The sequence below is a fragment of the Schistocerca nitens genome, chromosome 9 (genome assembly GCF_023898315.1).
Source record: "Schistocerca nitens isolate TAMUIC-IGC-003100 chromosome 9, iqSchNite1.1, whole genome shotgun sequence".
Lineage (NCBI taxonomy): Eukaryota > Metazoa > Arthropoda > Insecta > Orthoptera > Acrididae > Schistocerca > Schistocerca nitens.
This window is the reverse complement of record NC_064622.1, coordinates 5,744,848-5,767,952: the sequence shown is the minus strand read 5'-3', so window position 1 is coordinate 5,767,952 and position 23,105 is coordinate 5,744,848. Positions and strand designations below refer to the sequence as shown.

The following is a 23,105-nucleotide window of genomic DNA, read 5'->3' as shown; positions in this document are numbered from 1 at the left end:
CAAGGACCAACTGGACTCAGAGCTGGGGAACTGCGGTATTTATGGAGAGGGGCGAGAGGCAGCGATCATCGCTCCACTGTGATTGCTTACATCTACATCTACATTTATACTCCGCAAGCCACCCAACGGTGTGTGGCGGAGGGCACTTTACGTGCCACTGTCATTACCTCCCTTTTCTGTTCCAGTCGCGTATGGTTCGCGGGAAGAACGACTGTCTGAAAGCCTCTGTGCGCGCTCGAATCTCTCTGATTTTACATTCGTGATCTCCTCGGGAGGTATAAGTAGGGGAAGCAATATATTCGATACCTCATCCAGAAACGCACCCTCTCGGAACCTGGACAGCAAGCTACACCGCGACGCAGAGCGCCTCTCTTGCAGAGTCTGCCACTTGAGTTTGCTAAACATCTCCGTAACGCTATCACGCTTACCAAATAACCCTGTGACGACGTTCACGATTCGTTACAGGCTGTTAACTCCACTGTCCAGTCTTTAGTAGTTGTTACTGCATCCGGCATACAGCTTGTTGCTCCACGTAACAAGAGCTCACAATTACATCTCTGTCTGTCTCTCTCTCTCTATTCCTCAGTGGTCATTCCGCTAAATGTCTGTAACTTGTGCCTCGCGGTTGGGGTTGATGTAACAATGTGTGGTCACGACTGCGACCGACGTGTAGTGTTCATTTTTGCTGCTTAGCTATGCCACCATTTCCGCGTGGTATTGTGTGCGATTGTGCTAGCGTCAACTTATGAAAAAAAATTAATTTCTTCTCCTTTTCTACTCTTTGGCGTAACACTATTCTACCGATAAACCAAAACTATGTGATCTTCCCATTTCGTATCCTTACAAACTGTTACACCCACGTGTTTGTATGAGACGATATATTTTAATTGTGACTTGTTACTATTGTAGTCACAGGATACAACATTTTTTATTATAGTGAATTGCACAATTTTACTTTTATGAACATTTAAACCAAGTTGACAAACTTTAGACCACTTTGAAATCTTATCGAGAGCTGACAGAATATTCCTGCAAATATTTTCAGGCATTACTTCATAACAGATAATTTCGTCATCTCCGAAAAATCTCCTTCGATCCATGATTTCATGATGTCATGGAGGAAAAGTGCGAGTTGAGTTTCACGTGATCAATTTTTTGGCAATTCATGCTGGTTGGCTTGGAGAAGGTAATTCTGTTCGAGATACCTCATTACCTAATCACCTTGAGGTTGAAACTCTTTTGTCCATGATTAATTACAAATAGATTTGTTGTTTGAGAGACGCTGCCTTGAGAAAATCAGAATTTTATTTTTTCTTCTACTTCCCAACACTTTTCGCTGAGGCTCCACTGTCATCAGTAGATTTTTATTTTCTTTCTATTAAACAGGAAAAATGCTCTTTATCACTTGAATTTTTGAGACAGTATTTACAAATAAAAAACGAGACAGTTTTGCATATGTTCCTTGTTAACACATGCTGCGGCTTTATTGCAGTTGTTTTCTTCCCCAGTTCGTCATCTGAAATCATACAGAACATAATGCATAATAATTATTTACTTCGAAATTTTACGACTGGGAACAAAAAGTGAAGAATGAAACTTAGAGAAGAATGAACAAACTTAAAAACATTGGAGCTCTTGTCACGAGATCAGACAAGGGCAACTCCATGGTAGTAATAAAACAGAAGGACTACAAAGACAAAAGCTTACATTTTCTTGAAGACAACAATACAACAAACCTAACCAGTAACCCAACACAAAGATACCAGAAAAATACGCAGACACTTATGAAAAAAAGTGTTCACAAAACAGAAAGTGAAAAAGCTAAAACAAAAGAACTCCAAGGCACCAACAATGAACAGCCTACTAAAGCTCGACAAGAAAGATATTCCGATATGCCCACTTGTAAATTTCAGAAGTGCACCCACATATCGCCTAGCCAGAGAAATACACACATACTTACACAAACATTACACGTACACAAACAAAAGAAGCATACACAGCACTGAAGAGTTGATACAAAACGTCAAAGACATTAACATGTCCATAACAGCCGCACCCACATCATTCGACATCACATTTATGGTCACAAACATCACCACCACTTAAACCACCAACATAATCAAACAACAATTAAAACAACAGAAAGGCATTCCCAAACCCCCCATAAAAGAAACAGTTACCATTCTAAAACTAACCACAGAACAATCCTGCTTCCGATTTGAAGACCAGTTCTACTCGCAATAAGATTGGCTTCCCAATGTCGTCACAAATCAGTGGACTCTTAGACAGCATCTTCCTAAATAACAACGAAAACAAAGTATTTGGAGCATATTAAATCCAAAAAATACAGAATAGTGTACTGGCATCACTGTGTTGATGACATCATATGTCTTCTAGATGAAACATCTACTTGCATCCATCAACTCCAAAATGACGAACACATTTCACTCAAATATAAAATTCACCATAGAAACAGAAAACGATAAAATCTTAAATTACCTTCACATACAGAACAATCAACACCAATTCTCCATACTCGTATAAAGCCATCGCCACGAGCACAGCCAGACACAAATACGCTAATCATCCGACTCTATAGCAACTAGCCAGTTTTCAATACGTGCTGCATAGACTGAAGAGAACTCCACTCGGTGAAGACAACTACAAAAATGAATTACAGGTAATCAAACAAATATCTGTAGAGAATGGATTTGATACAAACATTATGAGAAACTGAATCATAAAATAAAAATAAAAATAAAGGGACACTTTATCACAGAAAAACAAACAGCCTGTCACCAACATACAAACGCAGACACAACGAGTGTGGCACTCTCACTTACAACAACCATGCATCCCACGGAATAGGTAACATACTCAAAAAACAAGGGCTTAAAACAGCCTACGGAAAAAACTAAGGGCAACCGATACAAGGGTAAACAAACAAAACACAACTGGTATTCACCAAGTGACATGCTAGGACTGTAAATCACTTTATATGGGAGAGGCAAGCAGAAGCTTTAATACTAGATACACAGAACACGGCAGAGCTTTAAAAGTAACAGCTGTCATTATAAACTTACTGAACATGCTATAGATACGAAACACAGCCTAACAGACATCAACACTGACTTGTAAATTCTGAAACGCAACAACAGTTCCTCACGAAAACTAGTAACTATCAAATACAAAAAGCCGTACTTGGACGAAAACAAGTAATAAATGAATACATAGCTCTCTGCAACAGAACTCTGTCCTCTTCCCTCAAAGACCTATCAGACAACACCAACCGACAAACACTCAAAAGTCCTCCCCCTCCGCCACACAAAGCTAAATAATTTAAAAAATATCAAAAATAGAAAGGAAGATAGTAATTAAATAAAAACTCACAGCCTTTCACCTAGACACACACACACACACACACACACACACACACACACACACACACTCACGCACATAAAATGGCAGATACATCTCACAAAGATTCAAAATCTCACCTATAAGACATTCAATTGTTCAACCGTCCGCCACCTTGTTTTCTTAGTTCATAAACGGTTATTTTTTTATTTTTTATTTTATTGCGAGTTGCGTCGATCCTGATAGCAATGGAGTTTCAAGGATATGGAACGAGTCAGTATTTTTACAATGTTAACAATACTGCAGCACACAATATGGTTAATTAATGACAAGACTCATAGTGTCAACATGGAACACTAGAAGAAATAAAAACATATTACATACATCAGAATTAACACTTACGTGTACACATTCAGATCAACAATATCAAAGTGTTTGAGCAACAATATGACACTACAGTAATGAATAGTTTGCATTTACGCTTACATTGAATGGCTAATCCAGTTTTATAATAAAAACTTGCTTCTACGCACTAAAAAATTCAGTAATTGAGTACAATGACTTTTGTATTAGGCATTTCTTCAGTTTTCTCTTAAACTTTGGTATTTCAAGAGCAAGACTTTTGATGGCACTGGGTAGACCATTGTAAATTTTGTGCATGTATAATTTACTCCTTGCTGTACAAGGCTATAGTTTGACTGGTTACTACGAAAGTCCTCTTTTGACCTTGTGACCATGATGTTCACTATTGGTCTTGAAGAGAGAGTGGTTTTTATTAATGAAACATACAAGAGAGTATATGTACTGATGTATCATTGTAAATACCTGTAGTTTCCTAAACAGATTCCTGCATGAGTGCCTTGGTTGCACACCACTCTTGATGCAAATAGCTTTCTTCTGAGCTATAAAACCTTTTTTTTCTCAAGGGCTGGTTGTCCCAAAAGATGATTCCATAAGACAAAAGTGCATGGAAATATCCAAAGTAAGCAGCTCTTATGGCCTACTTATGTGTGGTTGATGAAATTATTTGTACGTCAAATGTTTCAGAATGTAGCCTTTTTTCTAGATCTAGGGTCTAATTGGACCAATTTAGTTTGCAAACTGTGTACACACACAGGAACTTAGCTGCGCCGGCTTGCTTTATTTGTTGTCCATTAAATTCTGTATTTATATCTCCCGTTTCTTTCTGTGCCACGTGAAACTGTACATAACGAGGTTTTTTTATATTCAGAGAGTGTCCACTACAGTTAAACTATTTCAGAATATTATCAAATGCATTGCTCACAGATGTTTCCCAGTTGTTCCCTGTTGCTTTATCAACTAGAAGAGAAGTATCATCAGCGAATAGGGTGAACTTGCTCACTGGTGCGGTGCAGTGTGGGACGTCATTTATAAATATAAGAAAATGTAAGGGCCCCAATACTGAGCCTTGGAGGCACTCCAGTGTTCACTGTGGCCTACTTGGATAAAGCTGGGATTCCATTACTGTCAGTAATTATTACCTTTTGTTTCCTATCTGTAAGGTAGGATTCCACTTAACCCATAGTAGTCTGCTTTGGACAGGTCACATAGGATTCTAGTTTGTGCCAATTTTCTTTTAAGAGATTCGAGAATTCGATTGGTAAAAGAGAAAACAGCAATTGATAGGCCTTGCCAGAAACCAAACTGACATTGACTGAGAATGTTATGGCTGTTCAGATGATTAACAATTCTGCTATATACCAGTTTCTCAAGGACCTTTGAAAAACTTGTTAGGAGGGACATTGGGCAGTAGTTTGTTACATCAGTTTTTTCACCTGTCTTGAAACATATTTTAACCTAAGTGAAACAATACCTTGTTTTAGGAATTCATTAAAAATGTGACACAAGACTGAATTTATGTAGCCATGACTGTGCTTGAGTATCTTAGTTGAAATACTATCAACCCTACGAGAGTTTTTCGACTTCATCTCTCTGACTGTCTTATTTATCTCACTAATTGTCATGGAGTTTATCTGCATCTGGCAAACTCTGGCATTATTAGCTTTATGCAGAAGAGCTATCGCAACACCCGCTGAGCCTTCACAGCCATATTTTTCTGCAGCTGTTAAAAATGTTTATTGAAGATATTAGCAACTTCCTCAGTACTTTTTACAATATTTCCATGCTGACTTATTTCTATGTCAGTCATGTACTCTACCTTTTCACCACTCTCCCTTTTCATAACTTGCCAGATGGTTTTTGATTTGTTGTTTGAGTTATCAATTCCAGATGTTATGTATATACACTCCTGGAAATTGAAATAAGAACACCGTGAATTCATTGTCCCAGGAAGGGGAAACTTTATTGACACATTCCTGGGGTCAGATACATCACATGATCACACTGACAGAACCACAGGCACATAGACACAGGCAACAGAGCATGCACAATGTCGGCACTAGTACAGTGTATATCCACCTTTCGCAGCAATGCAGGCTGCTATTCTCCCATGGAGACGATCGTAGAGATGCTGGATGTAGTCCTGTGGAACGGCTTGCCATGCCATTTCCACCTGGCGCCTCAGTTGGACCAGCGTTCGTGCTGGACGTGCAGACCGCGTGAGACGACGCTTCATCCAGTCCCAAACATGCTCAATGGGGGACAAATCCGGAGATCTTGCTGGCCAGGGTAGTTGACTTACACCATCTAGAGCACGTTGGGTGGCACGGGATACATGCGGACGTGCAGTGTCCTGTTGGAACAGCAAGTTCCCTTGCCGGTCTAGGAATGGTAGAACGATGGGTTCGATGACGGTTTGGATGTACCGTGCACTATTCAGTGTCCCCTCGACGATCACCAGTGGTGTACGGCCAGTGTAGGAGATCGCTCCCCACACCATGATGCCGGGTGTTGGCCCTGTGTGCCTCGGTCGTATGCAGTCCTGATTGTGGCGCTCACCTGCACGGCGCCAAACACGCATACGACCATCATTGGCACCAAGGCAGAAGCGACTCTCATCGCTGAAGACGACACGTCTCCATTCGTCCCTCCATTCACGCCTGTCGCGACACCTCTGGAGGCGGGCTGCACAATGTTGGGGCGTGAGCGGAAGACGGCCTAACGGTGTGCGGGACCGTAGCCCAGCTTCATGGAGACGGTTGCGAATGGTCCTCGCCGATACCCCAGGAGCAACAGTGTCCCTAATTTGCTGGGAAGTGGCGGTGCGGTCCCCTACGGCACTGCGTAGGATCCTACGGTCTTGGCGTGCATCCGTGCGTCGCTGCGGTCCGGTCCCAGGTCGACGGGCACGTGCACCTTCCGCCGACCACTGGCGACAACATCGATGTACTGTGGAGACCTCACGCCCCACGTGTTGAGCAATTCGGCGGTACGTCCACCCGGCCTCCCGCATGCCCGCTATACGCCCTCGCTCAAAGTCCGTCAACTGCACATACGGTTCACGTCCACGCTGTCGCGGCATACTACCAGTGTTAAAGACTGCGATGGAGCTCCGTATGCCACGGCAAACTGGCTGACACTGACGGCGGCGGTGCACAAATGCTGCGCAGCTAGCGCCATTCGACGGCCAACACCGCGGTTCCTGGTGTGTCCGCTGTGCCGTGCGTGTGATCATTGCTTGTACAGCCCTCTCGCAGTGTCCGGAGCAAGTATGGTGGGTCTGACACACCGGTGTCAATGTGTTCTTTTTTCCATTTGCAGGAGTGTAGTTTTGGACTTCTCTATTACCCTTTTTAAAATATTACAGTACAATCTGTAGTCCTCGTTTTTGATGGGATCATTAGACAGCCTTAGGGATTCATACAAATTTCTTTTTGTCCTATAGGATATTCCGATCCCTCTAGTAATCCAGGGTTTCCGTTTCGCAGCCTGAGGATTGTTTCTCAAGATTATTTTTGGAAATACAGCCTAAAACAATGCCACAAACTCATTAGAGAACAGATTAAATTTTTCGTTAATATTTCTCTCCGTAAATACAAGGGTCCAGTCGACATGCTGGAACAGAAGGTTGAAGATTTCTAAGTTACCATTATTCACTGACCTGACAGTTTTAAGGGAGTGTTTCGGTTTATCACACGGTGTGATATCATGTACTGTAAGCAGCTGACCATCATGATGTGACAGACCACTCAGAATTTGACTTACAACAATACTGCTTCTGTATCTGTACAGGAATACAGAGTGAAGCGAAATTCGTGCACTCGGGCTTCGCAGCGCGACTCCTCACACGCCAGCGATTAAAAAATGTCTGTTACAAAATTTCGTCCTGCGAGGACATCCAGCAGAAAAAGGACGTTAAAGAGTGACAATCTGACAACACTGCAACCACGTGAATAGGAACTACCTCTGCTGGCTCATATTATTTGTACTGTCCAGTTGGTGCAGTGGATACAGTATTGGGTAAGAATGCAGGAGGGCGAGGGTTCGGCCCTCGGTTGGGGCGCACTTTTTTATTTGCTAATTCATTCTGACATTTCATATTGTAATATACTCCATTTCTTAGTTCACATGTACCCTAAATTTACAAATTTTTGTAACGCTGAACGTAACAAATACGTGGTTAGACAAATAAGAAATAGACAGTTGAAAAAAATGACCTGTCAGAGGACAGAATAACTACAATAACATTATCAGTTTCACGATGCTAAAGGTGATAGCACAGTGCAATAACACATCTACTTGTCATTTATACCACATGTGATATGAGAACTCAGAAGTCGTACATTAGCAACCAGTGACAGTAATAATGTCCGTATTATGACCTCATGACCTTCACAACAGAATGCGTTGTCCTCAGAACAACAGATGCTCAAAGCGACCTCCCTGCGCGTCCAAACATAGCGCAACCCGCCGGATCATACAGCTCTGGACCCTTCGCAGCGAAGCTGCATCCACAGTAACAAGAGCAGCACGAACACTCGCTACAAATTCTTCCAGATTCGTCAAAGGAGCAGAGTGCACGCGCTCCTTCAGGTGTTCCCAAGGAAGAAATCCTGGGGATTTAGGTCAGGTGAACGCGGTGGCCATGCAATTGGACCTCCACGTCTAAGCCATTTCCGTAGAAATGTTCTGTCCAAATAGTGTCGGGCATTAATTCCAGAGTGTGGAGGTGCACCATCATCTTGGAAACATATCCTCTGCCGAACATTTAGTGGAACATCTTCCACCACATCAGGCAGATAGTTTGAGAGAAATGCACGATATTTTCGTGCAGTCAACCGGTCAGGTAACATGTAGGGGCCCAAACACCTGTCGCCCAATATTCCGGACCAGACGTTAATACCAAAGCGAACTTGATATCCACGGTCGTGGGTGACGTGCGGGTTAAACTGACACCAATGGTGGGCATTGTGCATACCGAAGACACCCTCATGAGTGAATGCTGCTCCTTCCGACCATATTACGGTGTTCGCAAAGCCATCGTTGGCCTCCTGTTGTTGTTCGGACAGTTCACAGAATTGCATCCGCTGATGGCGACCTGCTGGATGCAGGTGTTGTGTGAGAGGATAACGATAGGCGTGCAGCCCGTGGTCGTGCAGCACATTAGCGACCGGGCGTTGCGAGACACGCAGCTGCCTTGCTACGCTACGTCTACTTCACTGACGGTTTTGGTGTATGACCTCCAGAATACTTCCTCAGTAGCTGGAGTACGGCGAGTCCGTGGACGACCTCTGTCACGCGATGGTGGAAGGAGAGAACCTGACCCCCGAAAGCGCAGCTCCACACAACGAAACACATTTTTATCTGGGTGGCGTCGACGAGGATATCTAGCAGCATATTCATGAAAGGCAACACCACACCGGTTATCAGATGCACCAAGGACCAGAATCATAGCCACGTACTCATCGTCTGTGTATGCCATACGTCTGCCACACTGGTTTAGAGGTTTACAATGAGAAAATTCGATACGTGTGCGCATGTACATTGGAGCCTGTCACGGCCGCGTTACTCCGCTCGCAACTACTCCCTGTCTGGGGGACAGCGCATACAGTATACACACACACCGTCTGTCCTGCGTGCTGTTCCACCTAACGCGCATTACCCCTCTGACAGATATTGTTCTGCGTGATTCATCCCGACACCGCTAATTGTGAAATGTTCGGTTTCGAATTACACTGTTTCCATAACGGTAATATACGTGATGTTTCCACAATCCCATAGATAATAATAATAATAATAATAATAATAATAATAAAATAATAATAATAAACAGTTCCAAGTACCCATATCATCTAACACAGCCACACATCGATCAAGACGCATCCAACACATGGCTAAGAAAAGGCAATATATACAGTGAGACAGAAGGATTCATGATTGCAATACAGGATCAAACAATAAACACCAGGTATTTCAGCAAGCATATTATTAAAGATCCCAATACCACAACAGATAAATGCAGACTTTGTAAACAACAAATAGAAACAGTAGATCACATCACAAGCGGATGTACAATACTAGCAAATACAGAATACCCCAGAAGACATGACAATGTCGCAAAAATAATACATCAACAGCTTGCCTTACAACATAAACTTATAAAACAACACGTTCCTACATACAAGTATGCACCACAAAATGTACTGGAGAATGATGAATACAAATTATACTGGAACAGAACCATTATAACAGATAAAACAACGCCACATAACAAACCTGACATCATACTCACCAATAAAAAGAAGAAATTAACACAACTAATCGAAATATCCATACCCAATACAACAAATATACAAAAGAAAACAGGAGAAAAAATTGAAAAATACATCCAACTGGCTGAGGAAGTCAAAGACATGTGGCATCAGGATAAAGTTGACATTATACCAATTATACTATCAACTACAGGAGTCATACCACACAATATCCACCAGTACATCAATGCAATACAGCTACATCCAAACCTATATATACAACTACAGAAATCCGTAATTATTGATACATGTTCAATTACCCGAAAGTTTCTAAATGCAATATAACACATACCGTACAGTTAATAGGAAGTGACGCTTGATCAAGGTCCGCGTCACTTTCCATTCTCAACCAGACTTAACGTCTGAGAAAGTAAAGAAATAATAATAATAGCAGTTACATTGCAGACCCATACACATTCCATGGTATACTTACACATGGAATAACTTATCTGAAACCTAAAGATCAAGCAGACAAAGCAAACCCAGCTAAATATCGCGCCATAACATGCCTACCAACAATATACAAAATATTAACTTCAGTCATTACACAGAAATTAATGACACATACAACACAGAACAAAATTATAAATAAAGATTAAAAAGGCTGTTGCAAAGGAGCACGAGGATGTAAAGAGCAACTGATAATAGATGCAGAGGTGACATATCAAGCTAAAACTAAACAAAGGTCGCTACACTATGCATACATTGATTACCAAAAAGCTTTTGATAGTGTACCCCACTCATGGTTACTACAAATATTGGAAATATACAAAGTAGATCCTAAATTGATACAGTTCCTAAACATAGTAATGAAAAATTGGAAAACCACACTTAATATCCAAACAAATTCAAATAATATCACATCACAGCCAATACAGATTAAGCGTGGAATATACCAAGGAGACTCATTAAGTCGTTTCTGGTTCTGCCTTGCTCTGAACCCACTATCAAACATGCTAAATAATACAAATTATGGATACAATATTACTGGAACATACCCACACAAAATCACACATCTGCTATACATGGATGATCTAAAACTACTGGCAGCAACAAATCAACAACTCAACCAATTACTAAAGATAACAGAAGTATTCAGCAATGATATCAATATGGCTTTTGGAACAGACAAATGTAAGAAAAATAGCATAGTCAAGGGAAAACACACTAAACAAGAAGATTACATATTGGATAACCATAGCGACTGCATAGAAGCAATGGAAAAATAGATGCCTATAAATATCTAGGATGCAGACAAAAAATAGGAATAGATAATACAAATATTAAAGAAAAACTAAAAGAAAAATATAGACAAAGACTAACAAAAATACTGAAAACAGAAATGACAGCAAGGAACAAGACAAAAGCTACAAATACTTATGCTATACCAATATTGACCTACTCATTTGGAGTAGTGATATGGAGTAACACAGACCTAGAAGCACTTAATACACTTACACGATCACAATGCCACAAATAAAGAATACATCACATACATTCAGCAACAGAAAGATTCACATTAAGCGGAAAGGAAGGAGGAAGGGGATTTATCGACATAAAAAACCTACATTATGGACAGGTAGACAATTTAAGAAAATTCTTTATAGAACGAGCAGAAACTAGCAAAATACACAAAGCAATCACTCATATACAGGGTGTTTCAAAAATGACCGGTATATTTGAAACAGCAATAAAAACTAAACGAGCAGCGATAGAAATACACCGTTTGTTGCAATATGCTTGGGACAACAGTACATTTTCAGGCAGACAAACTTTCGAAATTACAGTAGTTATAATTTTCAACAACAGATGGCGCTGCGGTCTGGGAAACTCTATAGTACGATATTTTCCACATATCCACCATGCGTAGCAATAATATGGCGTAGTCTCTGAATGAAATTACCCGAAACCTTTGACAACGTGTCTGGCGGAATGGCTTCACATGCAGATGAGATGTACTGCTTCAGCTGTTCAATTGTTTCTGGATTCTGGCGGTACACCTGGTCTTTCAAGTGTCCCCACAGAAAGAAGTCACAGGGGTTCATGTCTGGCGAATACGGAGGCCAATCCACGCCGCCTCCTGTATGTTTCGGATAGCCCAAAGCAATCACACGATCATCGAAATATTCATTCAGGAAATTAAAGACGTCGGCCGTGCGATGTGGCCGGGCACCATCTTGCATAAACCACGAGGTGTTCGCAGTGTCGTCTAAGGCAGTTTGTACCGCCAAAAATTCACGAAGAATGTCCAGATAGCGTGATGCAGTAATCGTTTCGGATCTGAAAAAATGGGCCAATGATTCCTTTGGAAGAAATGGCGGCCCGGACCAGTACTTTTTGAGGATGCAGGGACGATGGGACTGCAACATGGGGCTTTTCGGTTCCCCATATGCGCCAGTTCTGTTTATTGACGAAGCCGTCCAGGTAAAAATAAGCTTCGTCAGTAAACCAAATGCTGCCCACATGCATATCGCCGTCATCAGTCCTGTGCACTATATCGTTAGCGAATGTCTCTCGTGCAGCAATGGTAGCGGCGCTGAGGGGTTGCCGCGTTTGAATTTTGTATGGATAGAGGTGTAAACTCTGGCGCATGAGACGATACGTGGACGTTGGCGTCATTTGGACCGCAGCTGCAACACGGCGAACGGAAACCCGAGGCCGCTGTTGGATCACCTGCTGCACTAGCTGCGCGTTGCCCTCTGTGGTTGCCGTACGCGGTCGCCCTACCTTTCCAGCACGTTCATCCGTCACGTTCCCAGTCCGTTGAAATTTTTCAAACAGATCCTTTATTGTATCGCTTTTCGGTCCTTTGGTTACATTAAACCTCCGTTGAAAACTTCGTCTTGTTGCAACAACACTGTTCTAGGCGGTGGAATTCCAACACCAGAAAAATCCTCTGTTCTAAGGAATAAACCATGTTGTCTACAGCACACTTGCACGTTGTGAACAGCACACGCTTACAGCAGAAAGACGACGTAGAGAATGGCGCACCCACAGACTGCGTTGTCTTCTATATCTTTCACATCACTTGCAGCGCCATCTGTTGTTGAAAATTGTAACTACTGTAATTTCGAAAGTTTGTCTGCCCGAAAATGTACTGTTGTCCCAAGCATATTGCAACAAACGGTGTATTTCTATCGCTGCTCGTTTAGTTTTTATTGCCGTTTCAAATATACCGGTCATTTTTGAAACACCCTGTAAATACATCGGCTACACCATTGCAATTTCATAACCACTTCTACAACCCTTTAGATCACGTAACATCAACAGATACAAAGAAAGTAAATTGGAAAAGGAAAACAGTACATGGCAAGCAACACATGGCTAATAAAAGGCAATATATACAGTGAGACAGAAGGACTAATGATTGCAATACACGATCAAACAGTAAACACCAGATATTGCAGCAAGCATATTATTAAAGATCCCAATACCACAACAGATAAATCCAGACTTTGCAAACAACAAATAGAAACAGTAGATCACATCACAAGCGGATGTACAATACTAGCAAATACAGAATACCCCAGAAGACATGACAATGTCGCAAAAATAATACATCAACAGCTTGCCTTACAACATAAACTTATAAAACAACACGTTCCTACATACAAGTATGCACCACAAAATGTACTGGAGAATGATGAATACAAATTATACTGGAACAGAACCATTATAACAGATAAAACAACGCCACATAACAAACCTGACATCATACTCACCAATAAAAAGAAGAAATTAACACAACTAATCGAAATATCCATACCCAATACAACAAACATACAGAAGAAATCAGGAGAAAAAAATTGAAAAATACATCCAACTGGCTGAGGAAGTCAAAGACATGTGGCATCAGGATAAAGTTGACATTATACCGATTATAGTATCAACTACAGGAGTCATACCACACAATATCCACCAGTACATCAACGCAATACAGCTACATCCAAACGTATACATACAACTACAGAAATCTGTAATTATTGATACATGTTCAGTTACCCGAAAGTTCCTAAATGCAATGTAACATATACCGTACAGTTAAAAGGAAGTCCCGCTTGATCAAGGTCCGTGTCACTTTCCATTTTTAATCAGACATAACGTCTGAGAAAGGAAAGAAATAATAATAATAATGATGCATTGAGATACGTACTGAACAGCATGCGGTTATCAGACTCAGTGTTGAAAGGCATAATTAATGGGACCATGGTGATAACACATACAAATAGTAATTGAGTTTGGACATTATTTTCAAAGCATGTTGCTAGTCCTACTGGCCCTAACGAAATGTAATGGACCTCTAGGAGGCAAGAATAATAGTTGGTATTAATCTATGGGACCATTCGAGAAGAGTAGAAAGAAAACAGGTTTCTCACATACTAGATGAAGTGCTGCGAATAAATTCACGCTCACGACGTGGAAAGGGCTTCTTTCAAAGCTGACGAATCTTCCATTTCTACGATTGTAGTATGTAAGTGCGAATGTTTTCTAGAGGACTTGCTGCAGTCGCTGTTGACGATTATGATGCCAGGTATCGTACAATCTCGACTACGTTTACCAAATAAAAAAGGTATTCCTCAACCCAGGATCAAACCCTCGACATCCTGTATGCTACCCCAATACGCTGGCCCCTGCACCAATCATACAGCACATCTAATGTGTGTGAGCTCACACACATAGTTGCCATACATGGTGGTTACAGGGTTGTCAGATTGACACTCTTTAACCTCCTTTTTCTGCCGGATGTACTCTCCGGACGAAATTTTGTGAGAGTCTTTTTTTGTTCCTGGCATGTGAGGAATCGCACTGCGAAGACCGAGTGTGCGAATTCCGCTTCACCCTGCTGCATACATAACTAGCTGGGGTACATGGCTTTGCTCACGGAATTTGTATGATACTAGCTGACCCGGCGAACTTCGTACCGCCTAACAGTCAATGAATGTCGTGTTACCTTTTAGCTGAACTAATTTAGGCTTTGATGAACGTAATACAATGATACAAAATAATATTAATATAGATAGAAATATAAAAGTATTTTATTTTGATGAATGATGATGAATACATACAGAATGAGAATAAAAATTAAAAAAATAATAATAATTAAGTATTTCAAACACATGTCAGAAAAAAATCATTGAAAACTATGTTGTGCTGGTTGGGATACACTCTGATTAATTCATTAATCGGATTTTCATTCAAGCACCTTGTGGTAAACGACATTCTTTGTTTTTTGCTCAGGCGCAAGAACAAATAATGCGGATGGTTTGCCGACACGTGAGCATGCCACGTACAATTGACCATGAGAAAAACTCGCATTTTCTAGATTGAGGCCACAAATAGTCAAGGATTGGCCCTGTGATTTGTTGATCGTCATGGCGAAGGCAAGACGAATCGGGAATTGAATTCGTTTAAACTCAAAGGGCATATCTGTTGGGATCATCGGAATCCTTGGAATAAGAACTTCCTCATCTTTAAATTTTCCTTTAAGTATCGACGCGTGAATCACATTGCTCATCAGTTTTCTTATCACCAAACGCGTTCCATTGCACAGTTTTGGTTGGTTTAAATTTCTAAGCGTGATGACTACCGAGCCAACCTTCAGTGGTAAATTGTGCGGTGGTAAACCAGGCACATCCAAGGAGTTCAAAAATTCAGTTGGAAAATTAGTGGCTTCTTCTTCGTTTGTTACACAGTCGATAGATTTGAATGAATACAGAGTACCTACGATTTGATTTTGAATTATAAAATTGAGGTCATCTACATCTTTATTTTTAGCCGCCAAAATTGCTCGCTCACTTAACCATTTAGTATTTTTGTGGTTAGCAATGATATCCGGAAATACTTAGTTGATAAGCTCGTCTTTTGATGAGACGAAATTGCAAAAATTTGGAGGAAATGAAATCAAACCGCTCGATTCGTCAACAGGAACACGGCCATTATCGATAGTCAGCAATTGCTTCGAGAAATCATCAGCAGATAGATCGTTCAACAATGCAACTCTCATATTTACAGACAGTTGAAGTTTGTTTACATATCGCCACAGATTTGATGCTTTGAGGCAAGCGTTTATTTCGTCGGCAGCAGTAGATCTTGGAATTACTGGTAGTGTTTGTTGGAAATCGCCAGATAATAAAATCATTGAACCACCAAAACATCTCGAGTCATTGCGCAGATCTTTTAATGTTCGGTCTAGTGCTTCCAATGCGCGTTTGTGCGCCATTGTGCATTCGTCCCATATGATGATTTTTGATGCTACTAAAACTTTGGCCATTGCGGAGTGTTTCGAAATGTTACATGTCGGTTGTTCAGTAGTTTGAAGGTTTAATGGCAATTTTAACGCCGAGTGAGCCGTACGGCATCCGTCTAACAATGTGGCCGCTATTCCAGAAGAAGCAATTGCTACCGCAATTTCGGATCTCGCACGTACAGTGGCCAAAATCAATGACGTGAGGAATGTCTTCCCAGTTCCACCGGGGGCATCCAAAAAAAATAAGCCACCATTTCCATCATCAGTTGCATTAATAAGTGTATCATAGACTTCCTTCTGCTTAGGATTCAACAGTGGTACATTCGTTTGAACTGATTTGATTAGTTCATGTGGATCATATTCACGTTCACGTTCCAATTCTCTATTAAATGCGTCATTCATTCCGCGATCTGGCGCTGACATTCCTAACCTAACTAACAAACTGCCGCACATGAGGTAACACATATCTTCGATCAAGAGCAAAGCCTGGTTATGCATCTCCTCATTCGCCTCAAGATCGGGATTTCTTGAGCTGACACGAATTCGATATAAAATGTCTTCTGACATGTTATCTTTGTATTTGTTTCACAGGTCACGTGGGTTCGATGGGAAGCATGTCGAAATGATGATAGAAAATAATGTGCGTATCTGACTTGGAGATGCAGAAATAATTGCTTTAGCGATTGTCGTGTCCCAATGAGTATCGTTTTCAAGCAAATTCAGCTCTTGACATGCTGCACGAATTGTGGGGCACACTATACCATTAACAGTTCGTAGTGATTCAAATGATGTTGGCCCTCGAACATGTACCAGCAACAACCGCAAATAGAAACATTCATCATTCTTCGGATGAACTGTGTAGATACGACCAAGAGCATCAGCAGAACGCATATTTGGATGACCAGAAACTGCATCGCCTTGCTTCCGACGTTGAAATTTCTTCGATGCAGCGTTCCACGTGTAATAACGTGGCATTTCCGAGTAAAGCAACGTTCGTGCGAACGGATCGTTTTGACAAATCGCAAAGAAACTGGTCAGTGTTGTCGCTGGAGGTGTTTCGGCACGTTGAGCAGCATTCGACGCTGTGAAATATACTCTCTGACCGTTCTCTAGATGCACCCCTAAACGTACAACAGTGGGATAACGTTCCTGAATAGGGAATGAGAATATACGCCAAATTGCTTCATTGCAGTTCACATATCTACCAACTTGATAGCGCGTGATTTCATCGTTGATATTGGATGTTTGGATACCAAAAACCGCCATGTCGCTCCCTTTCGTGACATATTTGCAAATGTATTTAATAGATTTGACCGAATTGCAATACTCAACATTACAATGTGCCTTGAATGTTTTGGAAAGAAGTGGCGAATATGGAACAATCCAACTGTTGTCAACTATGAAATCGTTTCCTTTCACTTTAGTTGTGATAGTTCTACCATTATCATCGGGCCGGCCGAAGTGGCCGTGCGGTTACAGGCGCTGCAGTCTGGAACCGCAAGACCGCTACGGTCGCAGGTTCGAATCCTGCCTCGGGCATGGATGTTTGTGGTGTCCTTAGGTTAGTTAGGTTTAAGTAGTTCTAAGTTCTAGGGGACTAATGACCTCAGCAGTTGAGTCCCATAGTGCTCAGAGCCATTTGAACCATTATCATCGGGCGATCGACGCCGATACAATGGATAACCATCGTTGCCTGTAATGGTCTCTGCCGTGAATTTTCGCGGATACCGTTTCGAACACTTGCCGTCGACCATGCACGGTGATTGGCGGTTGATAGTGCCACGTGGTCCATGAATCATATTCGTGATTACAACATCATATAGGTCTGGATCAGTTTCAGGAGCAGGAATCTCCGCACATATGATGTCATCTATTTGATCTGGCCGAATTCTGTCTACTAACCAAATTAGAATGTGAGCATGCGGTAGGCCTCGTTTTTGCCATTCGACTGAATACATCCAGCATCGAGTAATCCCAAAGACGTGTTGCTTAACAATGTAATTTATTAGTGACCGAATTTTTTGCTTGAAAACCCGTGCGGTGATGTCGTGTCGATCACTTGATGTTTGTCCGGGAAGCAGCAATTGAATAATTTCCATCCATTTCGGTTTACATGTAAATGTAATGAATAGATCTGGCCGACCATAATGACGAACATATGTCATTGCATCTTGCGCATATTCATGCATATGACGCGGGCTACCTGTGTATGTCGCTGGTAAAATAGTCAATCGACCAACATTTTCTGAATCTCCTTCTGTGCTTATTGCATCGGGTAAATGAATATACTCTTCCAAACGCAATTTAGCTTGATTCAACCGGATGAAAGTCAGGCGCTCCGTTTCGATTTTAACGTACATGTCAACGCAGTATTGTTGAAGCAGTCGACGAAATCGCAACAAATAATTGTCAGAATTTTCACGAATCATCAAACGATATGCGTAATAATTCATCGAACTAACCTTCTTGGTAGTTTCCTCACCTGAAACAAATACAGTAAAAATTATATTTTAGAACCCCTAATAGGTTAACGACTCTTACAGCTACTCTCTACTAAATTAGGAGTGACAACTTTTTTTGTGTACCAAAAGCAAACAGAATAAAATGTATATCAAGTTAAAATGAAAACAATGATATTGATCTTACCATTCAATGGATTAATCATTTTGATATTAAAGTGATATCCATCGTCTCCTTGCCAAAACATCAGCGGGTATTGTAACGCGTCATATGAACGGTGTGTTTCATATATTCTTTGTAGTTGCCCAGTATTGCGTCGTGTAAGCACAATATCACGTGTTTCCAAGTTTTCACCAACAATCAGGATTGCCACTTCATCGATTGTTGGAGCATTAAATGTGCGTTCATGTGTTCCAGCTGGTCTTTTATCTGCTCTGATTACAACTTTATAGTCATCACTTGGCATGCGCTCTAAAGCAGTCTTGAACAGCCTGACCAATGCATGATGTTCATGAAGCATTTGCTGCAAATCTTGGAGAATTGCTCTTTTCGTAGCTGTGTTGATCCCTTGACGCCGGTCAAGTTGTTCTTCCATATTGCCCACGAAGTATATTTGCAAGAATTTGTGCTGTGCACCTTCAATAGGTTGCAATGATCCAGTTCGATGGCAAATCTGGCCTTGAATCTGTAAATTCAAAGCCATAGTTATAGTTAGATTTAGAAACACTTTTTTTTTCAAATAATAACATACCATTTTCATTTTAGAGACAAATACAGAAATCTAACAAACTACATTCCAAATTTTTTTACAATCATAGAAAATAAAGTTTTTAACGTAAATTACCTTAAATGTCGGATTATATCCGTGTTCTTCGATAATTTCCGCCCCAAATGAAGTCATTTGGAAACAGACATTGTATTTTTGAGTGTTCGCTAGAAAATGTCGTGATTCTAGTGTTTCGCCATAAAGCAGGGAACACAATGGCTCTGGTGGCGGGACCACTAATGGCAATGTCACTTTACCACTAAGGCAGCACAAACCAGGCGTTTCACCAGCAAACTTCAATGCGCCACAATGCTGGCAAACAACGTCCATTGGACCAATGCAAACTAAACGATGCAAGCTGTAGTCGATGGTGCAATCATATCGAAACGCTGCTCGATTCAAATCAATACTTGAACCATTTCTTCTTGCACTTCGAAGATTATTCCTCTGTTCATCTGTACGATAAGCTCGACGATTTCTCGTTTCTAATCTAGCCGTTTCACGGGCTGCCTCTCTTTGCTCTTGTGTTTGAGAAGCACGAATTAAGGCCCTTCTTTGCTCTATCCTAACGCGGCGCTCTTCTCGGGCAATTTCTCGTTCTTCGTCAGATAATTGACTCGCGATATTCCGTTGCCTAATTGCATTACGGCTCCGCTGGGAAAGATTAGATCTTCTAGGACGCGGCATTTTTATTAATAGTAATACTGAATATGCACTCGCACAAAACCACATAACACAATCGAGACATAGACAATAGCTTATCAAGAAAAATCATAGACAACCTATGAAAAGACATTCACACTTTTGTTAACCTGTAGAATAAATCTTTAATTAATTTAATAAATAATTTACACAAATTAATGTCTAAAACAAACAAATATAACAGTACCTACCTGAACTTTCGAGACATTTTACACAAAATAAATTTCTGAACGCACACATAAATAGTTGTTACAGTATTTGACAGGATTGGACAACAAATGTTTGACATGTAATAAACAAATGAGCATTTATTGAAATGATTAAGTATTCATTACACATTTCTGAACGCACGCGTAATATTCTTCAATCTTTTTTTAAAAAAATACACATAATAGTTTATTCATCCATTTTAAATAGTTTATGAACGCATGCATAAATGTCAATCATTACTTACAGATTTTGACAAAAAAATTTGACAGCTCCGAAACTAAAGAACTTTTAGGGAAAATAACGCATTTTTCAAGTATTCGTCAATTTTTCATTATTTTTAAGATGTATTCTGCTATTCGGGGCGGAGACAAATCCAACAAATCAAAAACCATGAAAATTTTTATTCGTCAATTTTTCATTATTTTTAAGATGTATTCTGCTATTCGGGGCGGAGACAAATCCAACAAATCAAAAACCATGAAAATGGGTCCAGCAGATCTCGAGTTATAAGTGTTGTAACAAACCCGACTTTGTTTAATATATATAGATTGTACGGTAGTTGGAATAAATTTGCTTCACACCTGGCAATATCTCCTCCTCTTTTACGTTTGGGCACAGTCTAAAATATGAGTCAAATAAACTTTTTACTAAAGAATACATTAAGTACACTTTACACAGCCGGCCCGTGTGGTCGATATGTTCTAGGCGCTTCAGTCTGGATCTCCGCGACCGCTACGGTCGCAGGTTCGAATCCTGCCTCGGGCATGGATGTGTTTGATGTCCTTAGGTTAGTTAGGTTTACGTAGTTCTAAGTTCTAGGGGACTGGCGACCTTAGATGTTAAGTCCCATAGTGCTCAGAGCCACTTAACACAATTTTCGCACTTTATTTTCGACTTATATTCAGTCACTGTATCACTTTGACTGCTCACACTTCACTGTTTGTTTTTATTCACTCACTGCACTACTTTTTCGGTTCCTCCCTTCGTCACTGATAAGAAATGACGTTCGAACCCAGGATGGGTCTTGCTTTATATACCCCTACCAATGGACAGCCCCACCAGTGGCGAATTCCAGAAAAAAACCAAAAAGGACCACAACGTTCCAGGTCATTCCAAAACATTCGAGAGTGTTCTAGAATGTTCCACAATGATCTTGGATGTTCTGGTATGTTCCCGAACATTCTGGGATCTACCTGAATAATTATTCCCGAACACTCCAGAGTACACCGGATCATTGTGGAAAATTCCGGAACATTCTGGAATGTTGTGGAATGTTCCCGAATACTCTATAATGTTCTGGAATGTTCTTGTATATCCTCAAATGTTCTGGAATGTTCCAGATATTTCTAAAGAGCGAAACTTCCCAGCCTTTATATCTTCAAAAACACGCGCTTCAGGTAAAAGCGTGAAGTGTGGGTGTAACAGTCTGCAGGGATATGGAATGGAATGATCACACAGGCTGTGTCGTGGGTAAAGCAGCTGGCAGGTTTCGGGTTTATTGCTGGAATGCTGGGGAGGCGCAGTCAGTCTACAAATGAGACTGCTTAAAAACCACTTGTGTCATCCATCGTAGAATATTGCTCAAGTGTGTGGGACCCGTGCCAAGTAGGACTAACAGGGAATACGTGCAGAGGAGGGCAGCAGCAATAGTCACAGGTTTGTTTAATCCGTGGGAGAGTGTCACAGAGATACTGAAGGGACTGTACTGGAAGACTCTTGAGGATAGACGGAAGCTGTTCCGAGAAGTCTGTTAAGAAAGTTTCACGAACCGTCTAGGAATATACTACAGTTCCCTACGTGTCGCTCACATAGAGATATTAGAATAATTACTACACACACAGAGGCATTCAGTCATTCTTCCCGCGCTCCATACTTGAATGGAATAGGAAGAAACCCTAGTAACTGGTGCATTGGGATCTACCCTCTGGCATGCACCTCATGCTGGTTTGCAGAGTATAGATGTAGATGTAGATGTTATACGCAGTAACATTAGGGAATAAACTTGCGAAGTGTATAACGTGCCGGCCGTTGTGGCCGTGCGGTTCAAGGCGCTTCAGCCTGGAACCGCGTGGCCGCTACGGTCGCAGGTTCGAATCCTGCCTCGGGCATGGATGTGTGTGATGTCCTCAGGTTAGTTAGGTTTAAGTAGTTCTAAGATTCTAGGGGACTGATGACCACAGATGTTAAGTCCCATAGTGCTCAGAGCCATTTTCTGTATAACGTGTTTCCAGATGTAACAGCTTCTGAGGTGGCACGCGCTAATGCCGGCTGCTGCCTTGGTGTCCTGTTACAGAGACCTGGGCGTGAATGCGCTGCCAGCGCTCCACAAGGACGCCTTCAAGGACCTCAGCCGTCTCGTCGAACTGTGAGTAGCAAACTTCATTTCAGGGACAGTGAAGAGTGTTGACTGTGTACGAGGGGTGCTGAATAAATAATGCAATACATTTTTTCGTCAAGTTTCGGTTGAAAAAATGCGTAATCTGTTGTGGGACATCGTGGAATATTCTCGCCTCGACCCCAACAGTTCCACGAAGTTTCGGTAGGTGGTGGTGCTATGCGGAGCCTTCAAAATGGTGTCTGTAACGGAGGTACGCTCCAAGCAGAGAGTTGTTAATGACTTTCTTTTGAGGGAAAAATCAGAGTATCGCAGATATTAATAGGCGCTTACAGGAGGCCTACGGAGACCCGGCAG

The 23,105-nt window shown here is 41.3% G+C and overlaps 2 protein-coding genes across 2 annotated transcripts in view; one reads left to right on the top strand and one right to left on the bottom strand.

Moving 5' to 3' along the window:
- Positions 1-23,105, top strand: part of LOC126203466 (carboxypeptidase N subunit 2) — a 182,353-nt gene that overhangs the window by 24,058 nt on the left and 135,190 nt on the right. The window contains exon 3 of the mRNA XM_049937784.1: positions 22,707-22,778. Coding sequence (XP_049793741.1) covers positions 22,707-22,778 — 72 coding nt within the window. The remainder of the gene's footprint in view (positions 1-22,706; positions 22,779-23,105) is intronic.
- Positions 1,394-19,373, bottom strand: LOC126203355 (uncharacterized). The gene is made up of 3 exons (XM_049937645.1): positions 18,922-19,373; positions 18,738-18,757; positions 1,394-1,516 (listed from the first exon to the last, which is right to left on the bottom strand). The coding sequence occupies exons 1-3, from the start codon at positions 19,328-19,330 to the stop codon at positions 1,484-1,486; spliced, it is 462 nt and encodes a 153-aa protein (XP_049793602.1). The 5' UTR covers positions 19,331-19,373; the 3' UTR covers positions 1,394-1,483.

Bases quoted from the DNA above. Each gene is read 5' to 3' on its own strand.
- LOC126203355 (XM_049937645.1), bottom strand. From the start codon at position 19,330: ATGGAAGAACAACTTGACCGGCGTCAAGGGATCAACACAGCTACGAAA. The intron at 18,758-18,921 runs GTAAGATCAATA...TATTTGTTTCAG, and splicing joins AATGATTAATCCATTGAATG to GTGAGGAAACTACCAAGAAG. The intron at 1,517-18,737 runs GTTAGTTCGATG...GTATGATTTCAG, and splicing joins GTGAGGAAACTACCAAGAAG to ATGACGAACTGGGGAAGAAA.